Source organism: Hyphopichia burtonii (assembly GCF_001661395.1).
Source record: "Hyphopichia burtonii NRRL Y-1933 unplaced genomic scaffold HYPBUscaffold_9, whole genome shotgun sequence".
Classification (NCBI taxonomy): Eukaryota; Fungi; Ascomycota; class Pichiomycetes; order Serinales; family Debaryomycetaceae; genus Hyphopichia; species Hyphopichia burtonii.
The window spans coordinates 507,620-525,948 of NW_017963736.1; the positions used below are offsets into that span (position 1 = coordinate 507,620).

Sequence of the window (18,329 nt, forward strand, 5' to 3'; positions counted from 1 at the left end):
GTCTATAATGGAACGTTAGTAAAGGGTATTGATTTATCGGTTGCAAAAAAAAAAAAAAAAGAACAAAAGTAAGAAGAGCCGAAGACAAGGCAGTGCAGACAAAGAATCTTACAATTTCAGGTTGAATGGAGGTAGAGCCAGTAATTTAGACACGCGACATTTGTGCCCGTACAAACGCACGACATTTCCCTGGTTCCCGGCTGAAAACCGGGGGCAGTTTTTCTACCGGATGTGATTTGTGTCAATACGATAGTCAATAGCTGTCAACAGTTAATAAAGTCAACAGTTAATAGTCAACAGTTAATAGTCAACAGTTAATAGTCAACAGTCAATAGTCTAATAGTCAACAGTCAATACAGTCAGTACAATACTCGAACCGACTACGAGTTATGGTAAGGGTGAGTGTGATCACTGCTCAGTGAAAATACATGACTTTTAATTGAAGACCAAGCCCCCACAAATGTATTTATAAATCTTTCAAAGTACCCCGGCATCGGTAACGTCAAGCTGGTGGATTTACTCCGAGTCGACAACGTCGTGCTTCTTATCTTTAGAAATCTGATAATTGTCTAACGGTACATACTTCGGGCGTCGTGATTTGTGCCAGGGAAGGAACTTGGCATGCTGTGCTATGAAACTTGAAGTAGAGCTTTTAAGTCGTTGTGCTACATAAGTCGTTGTGCCATTTAAGACCTTGTGCTAGCGGAAGAATGAAACTACTACGGCCAGGTTACTGTACTATTCTATTAATAGAGACGTGCGTCTGCATCCTGATTGGCTAGACCTACCGCGACATCTCTGGTAACCATCGACCATCGGCTTCTAAGTCGTAGGGCTGGCCAGGAATGAATGGTGGTAGTAGTAGCCATGATGGGTTGTATAACATGATGTAGCATAGTAGTAGTCACCAAAAAAATGCACCCATACACCTCAGGTCCAAGCCTAGATTGCACTTTTGACAAATAACGGTTTGCAGCCACTTGATGAGCTATTTTTAATGGCCAAAGGTTCTAGTATTTTTTAAATGGGGGGATGGAGAGCGAATAAAATAAGTATATATACGATTTTATAATTGGAGCAAGGACAGAATTAGTTATTTATAGGACCAGCCTAAGCCTTACTGTCATTACATGGTTATAGTAAACCTCGCGCGAGATATAACCATATTTTAGAAACAATTGAGAACGTGCCTCCTTTTCCTTTCAAATCCACAAATAAATATTGAAAGATATCCATCAAACAAAAAAATTAATTAATGGTGTTACTTCTTTAAAGATGAAGGAGATTATTCAAGTAGAAAAACAGATTAAATTTTTTGATTATTATTTGTGTAAAATAATTCATAATCCAATTATATCATCAATAATAATAATTACTAGTATATCAATATTAAATATTAGTCAAATAATTAAAATACAACAGTCAAATAAAATTGATTTTATCTTTATTAACGATTATTACTTTGACTTATTACAAAATATTATTAATTTAATCTTTATAGTAAGATTTATTCTTAATAAATTTAAAACAAATTTAATAATTGAATCAATTCTCTTTACTTTCCAAAATTTGGGTTGTTATTTGACTTTATTTAATCCAAACGTATCGTTGTTATACTCAAATATTAACTATGTTTTCAAAGTATTAATCGTGTGGCAAAGCTTATGTCCTTATATCATCTTATTTGTTAACTTTATGGATTATTTGAAAAATAAAAATAATGAAAAACATGAATTTGACTTGAAATTCTTCTTAATTGAATCAAATAATAACTTCTTACCTATTTTCATTGCTCATTCTTACATCTTTATTAATTTCAATTTCCCTTTTTTATTATCCTCTAATTTCCAATGGTTAATCTTCATCTATAAATTATACTCTTTCTCCTTGAAATTCTTCTGTATTTATCAATTCATTTTATTCGAATTGGTAAGAATTTTCTATTCTGTTAACTCCCCTGCTAAAAATTATTCAAGTTATTATACTCCAGTCAATTTATCTCCAAAAATTTCTATTTGGAGTAGAATTTATGATTATAAACATTGGTTTTTATTTTCTACTTGCATAATTGTTTGTTTGTTTGATGGTTTCTTTATTGCCTTATATCATTTAAATAGTTAATATTTTATATAATAATATTCTCTTCACCTTGATAACTTGTAAACATGGCACCGTAACTATCAATGACTTTTCTTTCAACTTCAACTCTTCTCTCAGGGGTGTACTTAATCCTAATTGGGTCCTGTGGTTGTAACCTATCAATAACCCCGTCGTCGTCCTCTTCGTCGTCGCAGTCGTCTTCTTCGTAATCTTCTTCGTCTTCTTCGTCTTCTTCGTCTTCTTCGTCTTCTTCGTCTTCTTCGTCTTCTTCTTCTTCTTCTTCTTCTTCTTCTTCCTCCTCTTCCTCTCTATCCTCCTCGCTTCTTCTCTTCCCGTCATACCTTGGCTCCAGTTCAACTTCCATATCGTCTTCCTCGCCAATCGCTATCGAATCCTCGCAATATAAATTCATCACCTCTTCTTCACTATACATACTGCTCCTCACATCCATTCTTTGTGTATCATAACTCACCATCATGCTCAACAACATATGCTCATACTCCAACGACTGCCTTTTATCTTCTTCATCAATCTTGTCGGTTTCCCTTCTTATTATCTCTTCCTCAATTAAAATATCCTCTTGGCTGTTTTGATCCTCATACATACTTCTAGGTAAATCATCAATAAACCGTTCTAATATCTTAAAATTGGTTTGCTGTCTTTTAGGTGCTAACCTTATCTGCATTAATTCTTCAGGATCCCTAATGAATTCTTCTCCCATTCGAAAATTTGGTATCATTTGTAAAAATTTACCACTAATCTCTGGTTCCCATACTCTACTATTTTTCTTAATAAATCTATCTCCTTTACTAACTTGTAAATTGAGCGATTTAATCAAATATTGGAAATAATAACTTAATTTAGGTGCTTTCCCGTCGTTTGATGTAGATTCATACCCCAGTTGCGGTGTTTCAAAAAGTTTAAGTATTTTACTGGCGTTAATAATATCAACTGGATTAATGATGAACTCTTTGGGAAATTTCATCTTATGTGGAGTTAACCCAACAAAATGTTGTCTACTTTTCATTTCAATTAATTTTAATATAATTTTTTCAGTAATTGATTTAATCATTTCTTCTAATAAAATAACACTTTGAAAATTAATCACCGGTGATTGTTCTAAAGGAGTTGCATTCCCACATTCTTCGAAAATATTATTTTGATTATATATCTTACTCAAATCATTAGCATTATCAATCTTAATTAATCGATTTTTTTCAATTTCTTCTTTCCGATATTCTTTCATTGATTCTCGATTAAATTGGTTCAACTTAGATGATACGTAGTACTCTCTTTTATTAATATTACCAGCCTGAATCTCTTCCATCCTAATTAATGATTCACTTACCTCATACGCAATTGGTAATTCATTATATCTCAATAATTTCTTCATCCATTTAATTCTACGAAATTGTCGATAATTTTCACCCCCAATAGATATTTTAAATTGTCTTCTTTTACTCTTCTTCTTCATCCAATTTAATTCATTCTTTAATAAATTATAATAATTCATTATCTCTACTTGACTTTTCGTTTGAATTAAATTCTCTAACTCATCAATTCGGTGAATTGAATATCTAGCTAATCCGTTGAAAAATCGTTCCTTCTCTTCAACGTTCCAATTAGTACCCGAGATTTCTTGCTCAAATAGTTTAGTTGCTTCTTCATTCAGATATTCTCCTATAAAAGCCAGTTTGTATGTCATTCTATCGTATCCAACTTTACTTGCCACTAATCTTTTCCGAAATTTCGAAAAATAATTATTCGTAGTGAAAAATGATTCACATTCTCTATTGAAAAATGAAACATAATTTGGATTACCCTTATATGGGTTATTCCGCTTGTCTTTATTTTCAAGCTCTTGTGGTGTAAAATCTGGTAGGTTTTCAACTATTCCTTTTTTCACCGGCTTAATATGAGCTAATGGGGTTTTATCGATTTTAATAGATAAAGGGATTTCGATCTCTTGATAAAAGGAATGACTACTCGGAACTGTGGCTACTTTAGGTTGGAGATTCTTGATCAGTTCCAATGAGGGCTTGATTTCACGTTTTGATTTTTCTATCTCGTCAAGAGTATCAACAGGTATACCATTCGGTACCTGGACTAAATCAGCTTGACTACTTTGTGAATATTCCTCTTCTTCACTATCCACAATCTCTTCATCATCGTCTTCTTCTTCTTCATCATCATCTTTATATTCTTGTTCGCTATCGTCATCTTCATAATCAGGGATATACTTATCAAACATTTCATCTTCCTCATCACTGTATTGTTGCAATAAACGTGATTTTTCTAACTCGTGTTGTTTACGAAGAGATTCTTGTGCCCTTATTCTGGCTTGTCTTTTAGTTGTTATATTGCTTGGTGGGCTTTCAAAGTCTGTATTATTTTCATGTTCTTCATCTGTCATATTGTATGGAACATCATTATCTTGGGCTATACCTTCAGAATGCTCGGAATCGGTAGTATGTTTTGGTTGTATTTCTTGTGAGTAATTCTCTCCATCAGAGTGAATCGCTCCGCTTTCAGGAACTTCATACTCTGTTTTTATTCCATTCCCATTAGTGTATGGCTGTGAGTCAGGGACTTCTGTCCTATTAGTGATATCAGCGTCATGGGTATTGGATATTTGAGAAGAATCACGATCTGGAATCTCAGGAGAGAAACGTTGAATCTTTCTTGCGGGAAATTCTGAATCCTGGAGTGGATAATTACGCTTCATCGATCCAGCCAATGATTCGTTTATTCCATTCAGAGAGGTATCCGTTTCATTAGCCATTTGACTAGATGGTACTTGGGAAATTGCATCTTGAGTCGCTTCATTAATAGTGTCATGAGATGGAGGATTCAATTGAGATTCTTCCTCCTCTTTGACTTGGGTTTTGGAGGACTTAGATTTCTTTGATCGGTGTTTATGTTTACTCTTGTGCTTTCTCTTATGTTTTCCTGAGTTATCATCATCGTTCTTGTCTTTATGTCTATGTTTACGTTTTTTTTTCTTTTCTTTATCTTTACTTCTATGCTTTGATTTATGCTTTTTGGGTTCTTTGGGTGTTATATCGTTTATTGGTTCCAGTTTAACAACCGTGTCACCCTCGGGGACAACCACAGGGTATGATGGAGGGGAGGTAGTTTCAATGACATTATTCTCTGAATTCGTCGGTAGAGAAGAAATATCGTTTTGAGAATAATCTATTGCCAGGTGAAACTGAGAGATATCTGAATCATCTTCTGTTTTCACGTTGACAGACATAGTTTAGCTTTTTTTTGGATCAAATAGACATTCAGATCTTGATTGATGAATGCGTTTACAATGCAATTTTCGGAGTAGGTTCGAAATCAATTGGTATAATCACAATCCCAAGGAGGATAATAATAACTTTTATGTATTCTATAACTAAGATGTATAGCCTTTAAAGTAGATCTGATGTTTTTTGACTTCAATGAAAAAAAAAAAAAAAAAAAAAAAAAAAAAAAAAGATTTCTCTTAAAAAAAAAAAAAAAAAAAAAAAAAAAAAAAGGGGGGGGGGGGGGGGGGGGATGAAAATAGCAATGGATAAATTGATGGATGTGTAGATGCAGAAGGAGAAATGACAAATTATTGAATGGAGGTGTTTTTGATACCAGAGGTAAGATCCTTAGCATCGTCATTAGGATCATCTTCGAAATCAGTATCGACCCATTCACTATCTTCATCGTCGGGATTATGTTTCATGGATTTTTTTTTAGAATTTTTCTTTGAATTACCATTGGAGATATCTTCATCATTGATTGGATTATAAGGTTGTAAGATTTGAGGTAAAAAAGGTTTGGGGATATCTTCCCTTACGTCTTCATCATCATATATTATTTCTACGTATTCTTCAGGAACCAAACCATTTTCACCGGAGTTTGGATCTTCAGCAACCAACCAACCTTGACCATGTCTATATGATATCCAAATGATTTGACCTTCAGTTAATCCAACCTCATTATCATTTTCAGGAGGAAAGTCGAATAATGCAATTGCTTTTCGATTAATTTCATCATTTGAATAAAAATCGGTGTTATCATTAAAATCATCATTAGAATTATGGAAATAAGTAGGGTCATAAAAATCATTATCATGATAAGAATCATCATCATCATCAGTTAAATTATTGATATCAAAATCACCGACTCTCAAAGGATGAGAATCAGGATATCCAAAATCTTTAATACAAGTAGTTGAAGGAAATAAACTTTGAAAAGAAGACTTGACTTCATTTATTTCATTTCTTTCATTTATTTCATTTATTTCATTTATTTCATTTATTTCGTTCAGTTCATTCGGTTCATTCAGTTCATTCAGTTCATTCAGTTCATTCAGTTCATTCAGTTCATTCAGTTCATTCAGTTCATTCAGTTCATTCAATTCATTCAATTCATTTATTTCATTTATTTCATTCAGTTCGTTTATTTCATTCAGTTCATTCAGGGTATTCAGTTTCAGCTCATCATTTATCTCATCATTCCGTAATGATTTATCTATATGATTCGCTGAAGAGACTGGGTTGGGTTCTAATGATAATCCTGACATCTTGTTGACTAAACAACTGGTTCTTTTCTCTTCGATATCAACTTAATTGGTTTGAATTCTATATTTTTAATTTGGAAGTAATCAGCACCAGTGACGACCAGTAGAAGTACAAAATGGATCTCTCAGCACTAGTCGAAATATTCTTCCGAGTTATTGAAACACTTTCGATTTGTGAATAACCAGTAAGTTAATAACTAATAAGTTAATGACTAATAAGTTAATGACTAATAAGTTGATTTGTAAGTAAGTTAATTTGTCTCAATTGACTTAAAGCCAGCTAAAGGGAAGAGTCAAAAGGAATAAAAAAAAAAGACCGAAAAAAAAAAAAAAAAAAAACCAAAAAAAGACTAAAAAAAAACGATTCAAGTTTTGTTTTAAAAATAGTTAAAGAGACAAAAAAGTAACTCGTAAATGGACTTTTATCTGTTTCAATCCTTGAATTGAAGAATGTATATATATATATAATGAATCCAAAGGAAAAACAAAGTATTAACAGTTCACGTCCATTGAAAAAAAAAAAAATAAAAACTTACAGTCAGAGTAAGCTTTTTTCTACAAAACGGTCTTTGAGAGACGCAAATTTACAGTGGGTTCTTCTTACTTCACCACTGGGCGTTCTTACTTTTCCCAGGATGTCGTGGAAGAGTAACGCAAGAGTATGTATCGGTATAAGTAAGCCATATATATACATATATACATTATATGTAACCTGTCTTAAAAACCTTCAGTGAAGTCAAGTAAGGGGAATCGTTAATTTACTGGTCGTGTGAAGTAGGCTTGCACCAAACAATGATTACTGGTCACGTGTTATTGTCACGTGATGTTTTTTTTTTAAAAAAAGTTGTACGGAGGTTTTGCCTCGGTTCATTATGCCACAGAAGTAGAGAAGTATCGTTATTATTCTAATTCTCTTTACATATACATTTTGTTAAGGTTCACTTTTGGCAAGCAAGTCTCCATGGAGTCAAGAAATTACTTGAGGAAATAGATATTAATTAAGTATGTCCTGCGAAAGTTCATTGATTTTGCAGCAATAGCTTTAACTATACAGTCTATTGTAATACTACCTATATAGCAAGGTCTTGAACCAGCAGACCCTTGTGATTTTATATACTATCGATAATCTTGAATATCGCAACTGGTTAACTTACGGTAGTATCCATTAGTGGTTAGCTGAACGGTGGATGTACGGAGGTGAAACGGGATGTACGGAGTTTTCTGCTGGGGATAAATTTTTCAAATCATCTTTACTACTCCATCAGTTTAGTCAAGTATTCCTCCCAAAGAATGGATCCACACGAAGAACAACAACAGGAACTAGAAGTGTTACAGTCGATTTACCCCGACGAACTCACGCTAGTGTCACCAACAAATTACAGTATCAAAATTGCTCTTGATACTCAATCAGATCGTAAGCATGCATTATCATTAAATGTTAAATATCCAGAAACTTATCCAGAAGTAGTACCTATACTTGAAATTACAATCGAAGAAGATGAAGTGGTGGTAGAAGATGAAGATGAAGACGGCGAAGATCCAAATAAAGCCATCCATTTATCTGAAAGCATCGAATTTTCTAAAGAAGATTTAAAATTTTTATTAAATAAATTAAATGAAGAAGCAGAATTACAAATTGGAATGCCATCGGTATTTGCTTTAGCAACTCAATTAAAAGATGAATCAGAAATTTTATTTCAAAAAAAATTAGATAAAGCACAAAAAGATTATGATGATAAATTATTAGCAAAAGAAAGACAAGAACAAAATAAATTTATCGGTACGGAAGTTACCAAGGAATCATGGCTTAAGTGGAGAAATGATTTTAGAAATGAATTACAGATTGAATTAAAAGATAAAGAACGTCAAGATAAAATACATAATGGTAAATTAACTGGTCGAGAGATATTCGAAAGAGGTTTAGCTGGTGATGATGATTTATTAGACATCACTGATAATTTAAAACAAGTTACTGTTTAATTAGTTGTCTAGTTCTCCAATCCATTCCCATACTTTCATTACTTCTCCAAAATGTTCAATTGTTTCACTTTTAACATTAGTATTAAGTTCTATTTTACTAATAATTTTTTTCCATATTTCTAGCTTGTTTTTTAAATTACTCTCATTTGATAATATTAAATCTCTTAATTGAATTGAACTAATATATCCCGGAAGTTCAGTCGATGATTTTGATAACTTTCTTTGTTTTTGTAATTTTTTCAATGTTTCTCTATATAAAGTTTCAATTTTTTCCTTCTTCAATTGATATCTTTCATACTTGGTTTTAATTGAAAAAATTATTATATTTATTAAAATCAATCCAATGAAAATCTCTTTATATTCAATCATTGATCCAATTATGGTATTTGAAAATCGACATTGGAGACTGATGTGTGATAAGGACGTTGATCGAAGAATTTTGTTTTCACCTTCTTCTTCATTTCTCGTGTGGTTAGTGTTATTGGTGGTTTGTATGTTATTAATTGTGTATCCCGTCTAAATACTTCAGTTAGTATATTGTATAAAAATAAAATTAATTTCTCATTACGATCCATTAATTTTCTTAAAAAAATTTTCAAGTAACTTGCCTTACAATTATTTCTGGTTCTTTTTCTAACTCAATCAACGATCTTTGCCATAATTCTTCAAATTCCTCAGTAGTGATATATGGGGCCTTCATTGATAATAATAAATCATGTAATTCATTAACTTCAAGTCCTGCCTCCAAATCACTTGCTAAACTTCTACCACAATTTTTATCAGCGTTTTTAGATCTCAAAAAATCTAATGCAACATCAATCATAATCTCTATTTTTTCTGCCTTTTTAGTATCTGGTATACAGATTTTGGTTGTTCTATTCAAAATTGGTAAGTAATCAAAATACCACGGTTTATGTTCGACAAAATCTTCATAACATCCAATTTGTAAATTTTCAAAACATCTGGCATGTGCTGGACATTTAATACATTTGGGTTTGAAATTTTCATCTAAATAATTCCCGATTTGTAATAAAATAGGTGATGTATCAATCGTTTGGGGAATAGTTGGCTGGGTAATCTCATGTCCACAATAACCAACTAAATATTGTTGTTCACGGTACCAGTAACCAAACAAACCTATAGAAATTAAAGAAACCCATAAAATTAAATAAGTAATGGTTCTGAAAATCAACTTGAAAGGTAAATTCTCGATAGATTTGACTTTATTTTTCACTTGATTTCGCTTAGTATTTTCCTCATCATCGGATTCCGTTTCAACTTCTTCATCATCAGACTCAATGGGTTGGATTATTGGTTTTCTGGTAATAGTTCCTCTTGGTTTAGGAGTTAAGCTTTTGTATTTAGGAGAGTACCCTTTAATTGTGATACCCAATTGATCTGCCAAGTCTTGATTGATTTGACGACGAGTCTTAGGGGTGGCCTTTGAGGAAGAAGGGGTGGACTGGGGAGTTCTTTTTCTTAAGTTTCTTGTTTTGGGAGTTGTTGAGGCTGATTTGATTTTGTTCAAATTCGAATCAAAATCTTTGGCTTCATCTTCTAACGACGTTTCTTTTGGAAGCTCGTCTTCTAATGATTTCGGAGGCTCAACTTCTGGGGTTATTATTTTCCTTCTTGGTATGTGGACTTCTTCAGATGCTGGAGACCTTACTGATTTCGTTGAGGAGTTAGAGGCAGGGGATTTCACAGAATCAGCTTTAGCAGAGGTAGACTTCACCGACGTATTAGGTTTAGCAGGTGTGGATGTCACAGATTTGTCGGTTTTAACAGGGGTAGACTTAGTTGAATTATCTGATTCTTTTACAACGATAGGGGTATCTGATTTAGCATTATTGACGCGAGATTTTTTAGAATCTTTGAATAAGTCATCATCCGAGTCCGATTCGACACCAAAGATATTACCCTTTTGTTTTTTATGGGAATCCTTTTCAGTTGCTTCTTCATGGTTTCTTTTTTTTGAAGATGGGCTTTTTTTTTGGAAAACATTATCATTACTGAAGGGAGATTCTTCAGTTATATCCACGACTTCCAATTCTTCAATTGGAGTTGATGATTTTCTTGTTTTTCTTTTTGATTTTGATACTTTCCTTTTTTCATCTGATACTTTGGTTATTTCAGTTGACAGTTTTTTAGACAAGTTTGATGATTTTGCAACATCAACAAATCCAGAATTATTAAAATTACCAACTGAAGCTCGATAATTTTTAAGTAATTGAGCAGCTTTTGGTTTTAATTGATCATCGAAAAGTTTAATTAAATCATTTTTTTTAGCGTTTGATGGGAAACTAATTTGATATTCATTTAAAATACCTCTAAGTTGAGATACCTTCAATGATTTAGGATCAAATCCTTCTTCAAGGTATTCCTTATTATCCATTTTGGTTACTGGAAGAGAAAGAAGATGTTGTTTATTTTTTAAAGTCTTCGCCAGTTTGCTTTGTTTATATTTTGATTTACTGGGTGTATGGGTTTTTTCCTGTAATTTGCAATAAGAAAAACCATAATATAAAAACATATACAACTACTTAAATCTAAATACTCTCTTGAAGATAAGAATACTTCTTGTAAATATAATCCAAGTTACAAGAAGGTTTGTTAGTTTCATTTTTATTGACAAAATTATTCTTAAATTGTAAAACAACGGGTAAGCTTTTAATCAATTCAATTTTAGTTAAATCATAATTAACTAGAGGTTCATTGATGGTAATTTTAATTTGAATCTTGCTAGTTAAACAATTATAATTAGTTTTTGATAATAAATGAATTAAAATCATTAATTTAGCATTGATATCACAGGACTTAACCGATTTGATCGTAATTTGCAAACTTTGTAAATCTGGTAATTGGATTTTTTTAATCAAGGTATATAAATGAAACAAATCATCATTTGTATCACCCATGATAACCAATTTTAAATGGGACACATCTAAGCGATTCAAATAATCAACAAAACGGTTGAAATAATTCCCTGGTTTGATGTATAGTTTCAAACTAGTGATATCAGGACAATACTCAAAAACTTGTATCAAATCGTTTGTCGAGATAAAGTTACTAATAGTCAACCGGGTTAACTGCAAATCGTACGAGTTGATCAAATGAGTCACATCGAGCTTAGAGTCAACATACAAACTGAATATTTGTTCATTGGTAGGGAAAAGATTCGAACTAATCAAATTTTTAGTCTTTAATTCAAAGCTAACCTTCTTAGAATAGTAAAAATCATTCAAGTCGCAAGACTGAACAAAATTAACCAAAGCTTCGTCAACTTCAATACAGCCAAGTTTTATACAGTTGATATAAGGAATCATCAGGTACATGAACGAGCCAGCTGGCATTTTCAAGTGAATCTTCCCTGGTTTTTGAATCGTTTGCACATTGGAATCTTCAAAACTAATCATCAAGTATTTTTGTTTGAAATAATCATCAACCAAACTTTGACAGTCACGACTAACAAGCTTAATATCGACTAGATCTCTCACATCCAACTTGACAAAGATCAAATCGATAATTTCATCTGGAAACTTATGAAACATTTTTTTCAATTTTTTTTTTTAAAAATTTTATGGTTTTTAACGGAGTACGGACGGAATATGGGAATGGAACAAAATAAGAATAATAATGTCAATAATTAATGAAACTAACAGAGATTTTATTATCAAATAAGGTGAACAGGGTCATAGGAACTTGATGAGGTTATGGTTAGTTGAAAAGAGAAGAAGTAGAAAAGAAGAAGAAACAGAAGAAGAAGTAATGAAAAAAGGAAATTCCTGAGCATAGATAAGCAATAGCCATCTAATCAATACAAAGCAATACAAGTCAATACAAGCAAATACACCGGTAGATAAACGTGCAAGGAGGTATCAACATATTTCAATACTTATTCTTACATGTCAATACCCCTACCAGCATCGATATCTCTACCAATACCAAGACTCCAGTACAAGTAGTACCCCTAATCCTCCTTATATAAGAAAACTCGGGAAGTGCAGGTTATTAACCTGCAAACAGGTGGCACCAATAAAACAAAGGCCCGTGCCTTCGGATTGAAATTCCAGAACAACTGAAAAAAAGAGCAAATGCTAAGGGTTAATGACGGGGGGGTCCTTCTTTTCTTTTAAAATCCAACTTATTTAATTGTATTGCTATCTATCTGTCTTGTGTTACGTATTATAGGTATGTTATTGTCGTGAAGAATCTTTCCAATTGGTGGTGGTGGGCGATGGGCTGGTGAACCAGCGATGATCTGGTATGCTGACTGTTTATGCGATGGTCTATTGTATGGGGTATGGCAACTGCTATAAGGTAAGTTATTCTGTACGGGGGACATGGTCTACTATCGCCCTGTGCTGTGGGTGCTCTATGTGCTGTGCTGTATGTGCTTTTCTGTATGTGCTCTATGGTGGGTGCTGTATGGTTTGCTTTTGGTTTGCTGGGGGTGTTGTACGTGATGTGCTGTATTGGCCCTATGGGTCGTGGTACACTTTAGCATAACATTTATTCGATCGTTTATTCGCTAATTTAGTCGCTCCATCCCGTTGTCTACTCCGCCAGCTCTACTCTGGTCCCAGATTGTCGAAGTCATGTTCGGTTATTGAACCTCATTGAGCTTTTTTCGTCCTCGCTTTTTTTGTTTGTTCGTTGAGCTCGTGTGCTTCTTAACATTCTGTTACTTCCAATTACTTATATTAATTATTCAGCTATTTATTCATATACTAACTTTTATTAGGAAACTATATCACTCTTTATGTCTAAAAACAAACTATCTTCGCGAAGTAATCATGCCGTCTCTTTAACTAGCGGTTCAACTGGAACATCCTTATCCAAATTATTCTTTCTTTTCAGTTTCTTACCCAAAATTGTTCATGCTTTACCAATTTTCAATCGAGGCCAACATGATTCTTTAGATCATAACGATATTTTTGAATCCCAAAATATGAGTCCTGAACAGTTTTATGTTAACTTATTTACTTCAATTTTTCTTGTTCTTGCTGGTGGGGTTTTCGCTGGTTTAACTTTAGGTTTAATGGGTCAAGATGAAGTTTATTTAAAAGTTATTGCTCATAGTGGTGAAGAAAGTGAACGTTTATATGCTCGCAAAGTTTTAAAATTAATTGGTCGTGGTAAGCATTGGGTTTTGGTTACTCTTTTATTATCAAATGTAATCACTAATGAAACCTTACCAATTGTTTTGGATCGTTGTCTTGGTGGTGGTTGGCCTGCAGTTGTTACTTCGACTGCTTCAATTGTTATCTTTGGTGAAATTATTCCTCAATCAATTTGTGTTAGATATGGTTTACAAGCCGGAGCTCTTTTTTCTCCATTTGTTTTGGTTTTGATGTATATCATGTACCCAATTGCTTACCCTTGTGCTTTATTATTAGATCATATTTTAGGTGAAGATCATGGTACTGTTTATAAAAAATCTGGTTTAAAAACATTGGTTACTTTACATAAAACTATGGGGGTTGAACGTTTAAATCAAGATGAAGTTACTATTATTAGTGCAGTTTTGGATTTAAAAGAAAAACCAGTTAGTAATATTATGACTCCAATTGACCGGGTTTATACTATGAGTGCTGATGCCATTTTGGATGAAAAAACTGTGGAGGAAATTTTTAACGCGGGATTTTCTCGTATTCCAATTCATTTACCAAATGAACCAATGAATTTCATTGGTATGTTATTAGTTCGTGTTTTGATTAGTTATGATCCTGAAGATGCTTTACCAGTAGCTTCGTTCCCATTGGCTACATTACCAGAAACAAGTGCTGATACTTCATGTCTTAATATTTTGAATTATTTCCAAGAAGGTAAATCCCATATGATTGTTGTTAGTGAATACCCAGGTGAACCAACTGGTGCTATGGGGGTTTTAACTTTGGAAGACGTTATCGAAGAATTAATTGGTGAAGAAATTGTTGATGAATCAGATGTTTATGTTGATATTAATAAAAATATTAAACGTAAACAACCGGGTCCATTATCTAAACGTAATTTGACTTCTTATTTACACAATTTATATCAAAGATCAGCCACCAGCTCCAAGAGAAATTCTTTGGATTCTGGTAGTGGTGCCTTGACTCCTTTAAGGGATTCCTTTGTTAATCCCGTTTCGGGTAATACTTTGAAGGATGATTTAGTACCTTCAAGTCCTAAAACTAATAATAATGATATAATAGCTACTCCAAATCGTCTTAAATCTCCGGCCATTGGTAATGGGGTTGGTGCTGCAGTTACTTCTCCTTTAATGGGCGCAGTTGATACTACTAAAAGTTGGAAGCCTAAAAACCCTGCTTCAAATCCTTTGGAAACTAACAAAAAATATGTCACCATCAAAAGACCAAATATCGATTCGGTGAAAAACTCAGTATTGCCAGGACCAAATCGTCAAGCTCCTGGTAAGGCTAAAACTTATGGCGCCATTCATGCAACTGAAGAAGGTGCTATAATGGAAGCCAAGAGACGAAATTCATCCGATGAACGAGATGCGTCTGATCATGAGCAAGAACAAGAAGTTGAACCAAGTCCGAATGGTCGGTTAAGTAAAGATTATAGCAAAGAGAATCATCGTTTCCTTCTACCAGAAGAACGTGAAACCGATGTTTCTGAAATCAACGGTAAAAAGAAGGCCAAAAAGGAAAATGGAACCAACCAAAGGCCTAAAAATGGGGATTATCCACCAAGAACCCAATCTCCCAAAAACATCCCCCAAAACGAATCACAAGAATATCAAGAATCTAGATCCTATAGAACCGGTGGTATTGTTGAATCGGTTGTCAACGTTCAAGGGGTCCATAAAACCATTATCGAACACATCTCTGATGGCGAAGACGACGATAGCTACAGTAACTACAGTCGATCGTCCAGAAGACCCAAGAGCGGACAACAATTTGATATTGGCACCGAAGACGATACCGAGGAAGGCCAAGGATTACTCTCTGGCTACAGGAAAAAGGGCACTCCTTCCACCAAGAGCAACGGATCCGACGAGAGTAAGAGCAAGTTCAGTGTTTGGAAGTAGTAACTTTTATCATTTGTGTATTTTTAAATAATCAAAAAAAAATTCAATCTCTATGTCTATATGTCTGAGTTTTTTCGGAATTTGTTCCTAAATTCCGCTCGTTGTATGACCGAAAAGCCCGATGTTAAGCAATGTAAGACCAGATATCATTGTCATTAACTCTAAAACAGTATCTTTTTGTCTGTAGTTAGGGTTAGCGAAGATGGCCCATTCTAATGCTAAACCCTAGACTTCCGTCCAGGTACTCCGTCTACACTAAAACTATATAATTACAAGTGATTTGCTATCAGCACCAGCTACGCAAGCCCGTCACCACCAAGACCGAATCGAAACCCCCATAACAAGCAGCCAATATCCCAGTCCCATCACCCACAGGAACCAACCAGTTGATCCTTCAGGAACCTATGAAAAGTTAATTAAAGTACACGGCAATAAAAAAGCAAAAACCAAAAAAAAAAAAAAAAAAAAAAAAAAAATGAGTGAGTGAACGATTTTCGGTAGCATTTTGTTTTGGAAACAACAGTCTTTTTCCCTTTACAAGAAGTCAAATTCGTTTCACTAAGTATACAAAAACCACTTATTGCAGAATATAATACAACAGATTGATCGTCTAATTGAAAGGATTGATTTTTGTTGTCATTGATGATCTCGGACCTTTAAATAAAGCAAGAAACCCGTCCTCTCTACCCCTACCCCTGTTAGATTTTTCAACGGTGCCAATTGGGATCTGTTAGTACAATGAGTGACTCTTTTGATAATCGAAACGGTTCACGTCCTTCGTTGAGGAGTTTTTTCTCTAGTTCCAGCAGTGGTACAGTGAATCAAGAACAGCCATCCAAGACATCCACCCCGACAAAAGAACATGCTTCGACTGCAATGGTACGTGATGGTAGTAGTGCTAATCATGATGGTGAAGATAGACATTTGGGAAGTGGGAACAACTCGCCATCGGCTTCTAATTCGTCGTCTCATCGATTTTTCTTGAGGAAGAAAAATTCTAGAAGTTCATTATCACCACAAACAAGTTCTACCTCGTTAACTTCGTTATTGAAGAAAAATAAGAATCATAGCTATGAGCAAATCAATCGTAATCGTCGAACATCGTCTGCATCTGTTTTGCATCATCCGGCGGGTCCTCCCGACAATAATAGTAGTACATCGATTCACGAACATAATGAACCCACAACCCCTAATGAAGATCATGAAATAAATAATAAGAAAACCAAACATACCAATCATCATCATCATCATTTATCTTTGAAGAGATTTTTGAAAAAACTAAAGCATCACGAAAATGAAAAATCGGAGTCAAGTCCTAAAAATATGTTACCCCAACATTCGTCTTCAGATTTATATAAAAAATATGGTGGATTAGGTAAATTAATTGGTAGTGGAGCTAGTGGATCAGTCAATTTGGTTACTTCGAAAACTGATCCAAATGAAATTTTTGCAGTTAAAAAATTTAGGCCAAAATTACCAAATGAAAGTGAGCATGATTATAAAGTTAAAGTTAAAAATGAATTTAAAATCGGACAATATTTGAATCATGAAAATTTAATTCATACTATAGAGTTAATTAAAGAAAATGGTTCGAAACTTTTGTCTGATTCAGAATATTATATAATTATGGAATATTGTCCATTTGATTTTTTCAATTTAGTAATGTCGGGTTTAATGAGTCAAGAAGAGGTTTGTTGTTATTTTAAACAAATTACCAATGGGGTAGCCCATTTACATGAAAATGGAATTGCTCATCGAGATTTAAAATTAGATAATTGTGTTGTTAATCAAGAAGGAATATTGAAATTAATTGATTTTGGTTCAGCAGTTCAATTTAGAAAAGAAAAAACTCCAAATAAACCAGTGGCTGAAGAAGATGATATAAATGAAAATTATAGACTACTTCGGGCAAGAGGGGTTGTTGGATCGGATCCCTATTTATCTCCGGAAGTTTTTGAACCAAGTAACTTTGGTTATGATCCAAGAACCGCTGATATTTGGTCAATTGCAGTTATATTTTGTTGTATGATTTTGAAAAGATTTCCTTGGAAAATCCCAAAAGCAAGTGATCCGTCTTATAGATCTTTTGCTAATATTGATGAAAACAATAATAAATTAAGTGAACAAATGAATGAAAATTTTGATAATTTAAAAATCTCAAATAATAAACATCCTAAAGGTCCTGATCGCTTATTACGTCTTTTACCAACTGAATCAAGAAATTTAATTAAAAATATGTTGGAAATTGATCCTAAAAAGCGTAATTTAATTGATGACGTTTTAAATAATTTGTTTTTCCAATCTATTGAATATTGTCATGTCATTACCAAAACACAAGATGAAAAAGAAGTTAAAACAACTCAAAAATCATCTGGTCACTCCCACCATTTAGTTACCGAAGAAGATTTGAAAAAAATTACCATGGAAAAGGAACGAGCTAAAAAATTAAAGGATAGCGGTGTTGCTTGACCAATAACTTTTGCATTTTTACTTTCTTTACTGTATAAATTATCATGTATTTATTTATTTATTCTAGACCCAATAAACATTGCTTCTACAAGTAACTCACTCTACCGGTTCATCTAATCAACTGCAAAAGTTTATTTGCAACTCGTTCTTTGGTAATATATGCAGGTGTTTTCCCCATCAGTA

The 18,329-nt window shown here is 33.4% G+C and overlaps 8 protein-coding genes across 8 annotated transcripts; 4 read left to right on the top strand and 4 right to left on the bottom strand.

Annotated features, from left to right (window-relative positions):
• Positions 1-1,293: 1,293 nt before the first annotated feature.
• Positions 1,294-1,995, top strand: HYPBUDRAFT_96262 (uncharacterized protein; the record flags this gene model as incomplete). Its single annotated transcript, XM_020223970.1, has 1 exon — positions 1,294-1,995. A coding segment is annotated over one exon (702 nt), but the record flags the coding sequence as incomplete, so codon positions are not given.
• Positions 1,849-3,162, bottom strand: HST1 (histone deacetylase). Its single transcript, XM_020221974.1, has one exon. The coding sequence runs from the start codon at positions 3,083-3,085 to the stop codon at positions 2,126-2,128; it is 960 nt and encodes a 319-aa protein (XP_020074062.1). The 5' UTR covers positions 3,086-3,162; the 3' UTR covers positions 1,849-2,125.
• A 2,470-nt stretch (positions 3,163-5,632) lies between these two features.
• NBP2 (Nbp2p) lies at positions 5,633-6,944 on the bottom strand. The gene is made up of 2 exons (XM_020222635.1): positions 6,632-6,944; positions 5,633-6,337 (listed from the first exon to the last, which is right to left on the bottom strand). Exons 1-2 carry the CDS (start codon positions 6,659-6,661, stop codon positions 5,702-5,704), a joined length of 666 nt encoding a protein of 221 aa, XP_020074063.1. The 5' UTR covers positions 6,662-6,944; the 3' UTR covers positions 5,633-5,701.
• Positions 6,945-7,948: 1,004 nt separating this feature from the next.
• GIR2 (Gir2p) lies at positions 7,949-8,638 on the top strand (the record flags this gene model as incomplete). Its single annotated transcript, XM_020222415.1, has 1 exon — positions 7,949-8,638. One exon carries the CDS (start codon positions 7,949-7,951, stop codon positions 8,636-8,638), a length of 690 nt encoding a protein of 229 aa, XP_020074064.1.
• Positions 8,639-9,932, bottom strand: HYPBUDRAFT_115340 (uncharacterized protein; the record flags this gene model as incomplete). The annotated part of the gene is made up of 2 exons (XM_020219114.1): positions 8,639-9,154; positions 9,243-9,932. Coding segments are annotated over 2 exons (1,206 nt in total), but the record flags the coding sequence as incomplete, so codon positions are not given.
• Positions 9,933-11,187: 1,255 nt separating this feature from the next.
• On the bottom strand, positions 11,188-12,336 carry HYPBUDRAFT_168992 (uncharacterized protein; the record flags this gene model as incomplete). The annotated part of the gene is made up of 1 exon (XM_020222828.1): positions 11,188-12,336. Exon 1 carries the CDS (start codon positions 12,187-12,189, stop codon positions 11,188-11,190), a length of 1,002 nt encoding a protein of 333 aa, XP_020074066.1. The 5' UTR covers positions 12,190-12,336.
• Positions 12,337-13,400: 1,064 nt separating this feature from the next.
• Positions 13,401-15,677, top strand: HYPBUDRAFT_115434 (uncharacterized protein; the record flags this gene model as incomplete). The annotated part of the gene is made up of 3 exons (XM_020219120.1): positions 13,401-14,772; positions 14,836-15,170; positions 15,219-15,677. The coding sequence occupies 3 exons, from the start codon at positions 13,401-13,403 to the stop codon at positions 15,675-15,677; spliced, it is 2,166 nt and encodes a 721-aa protein (XP_020074067.1).
• Positions 15,678-16,934: 1,257 nt separating this feature from the next.
• Positions 16,935-18,140, top strand: HYPBUDRAFT_94452 (putative serine/threonine protein kinase; the record flags this gene model as incomplete). The annotated part of the gene is made up of 1 exon (XM_020223926.1): positions 16,935-18,140. A coding segment is annotated over one exon (1,206 nt), but the record flags the coding sequence as incomplete, so codon positions are not given.
• Positions 18,141-18,329: the final 189 nt, after the last annotated feature.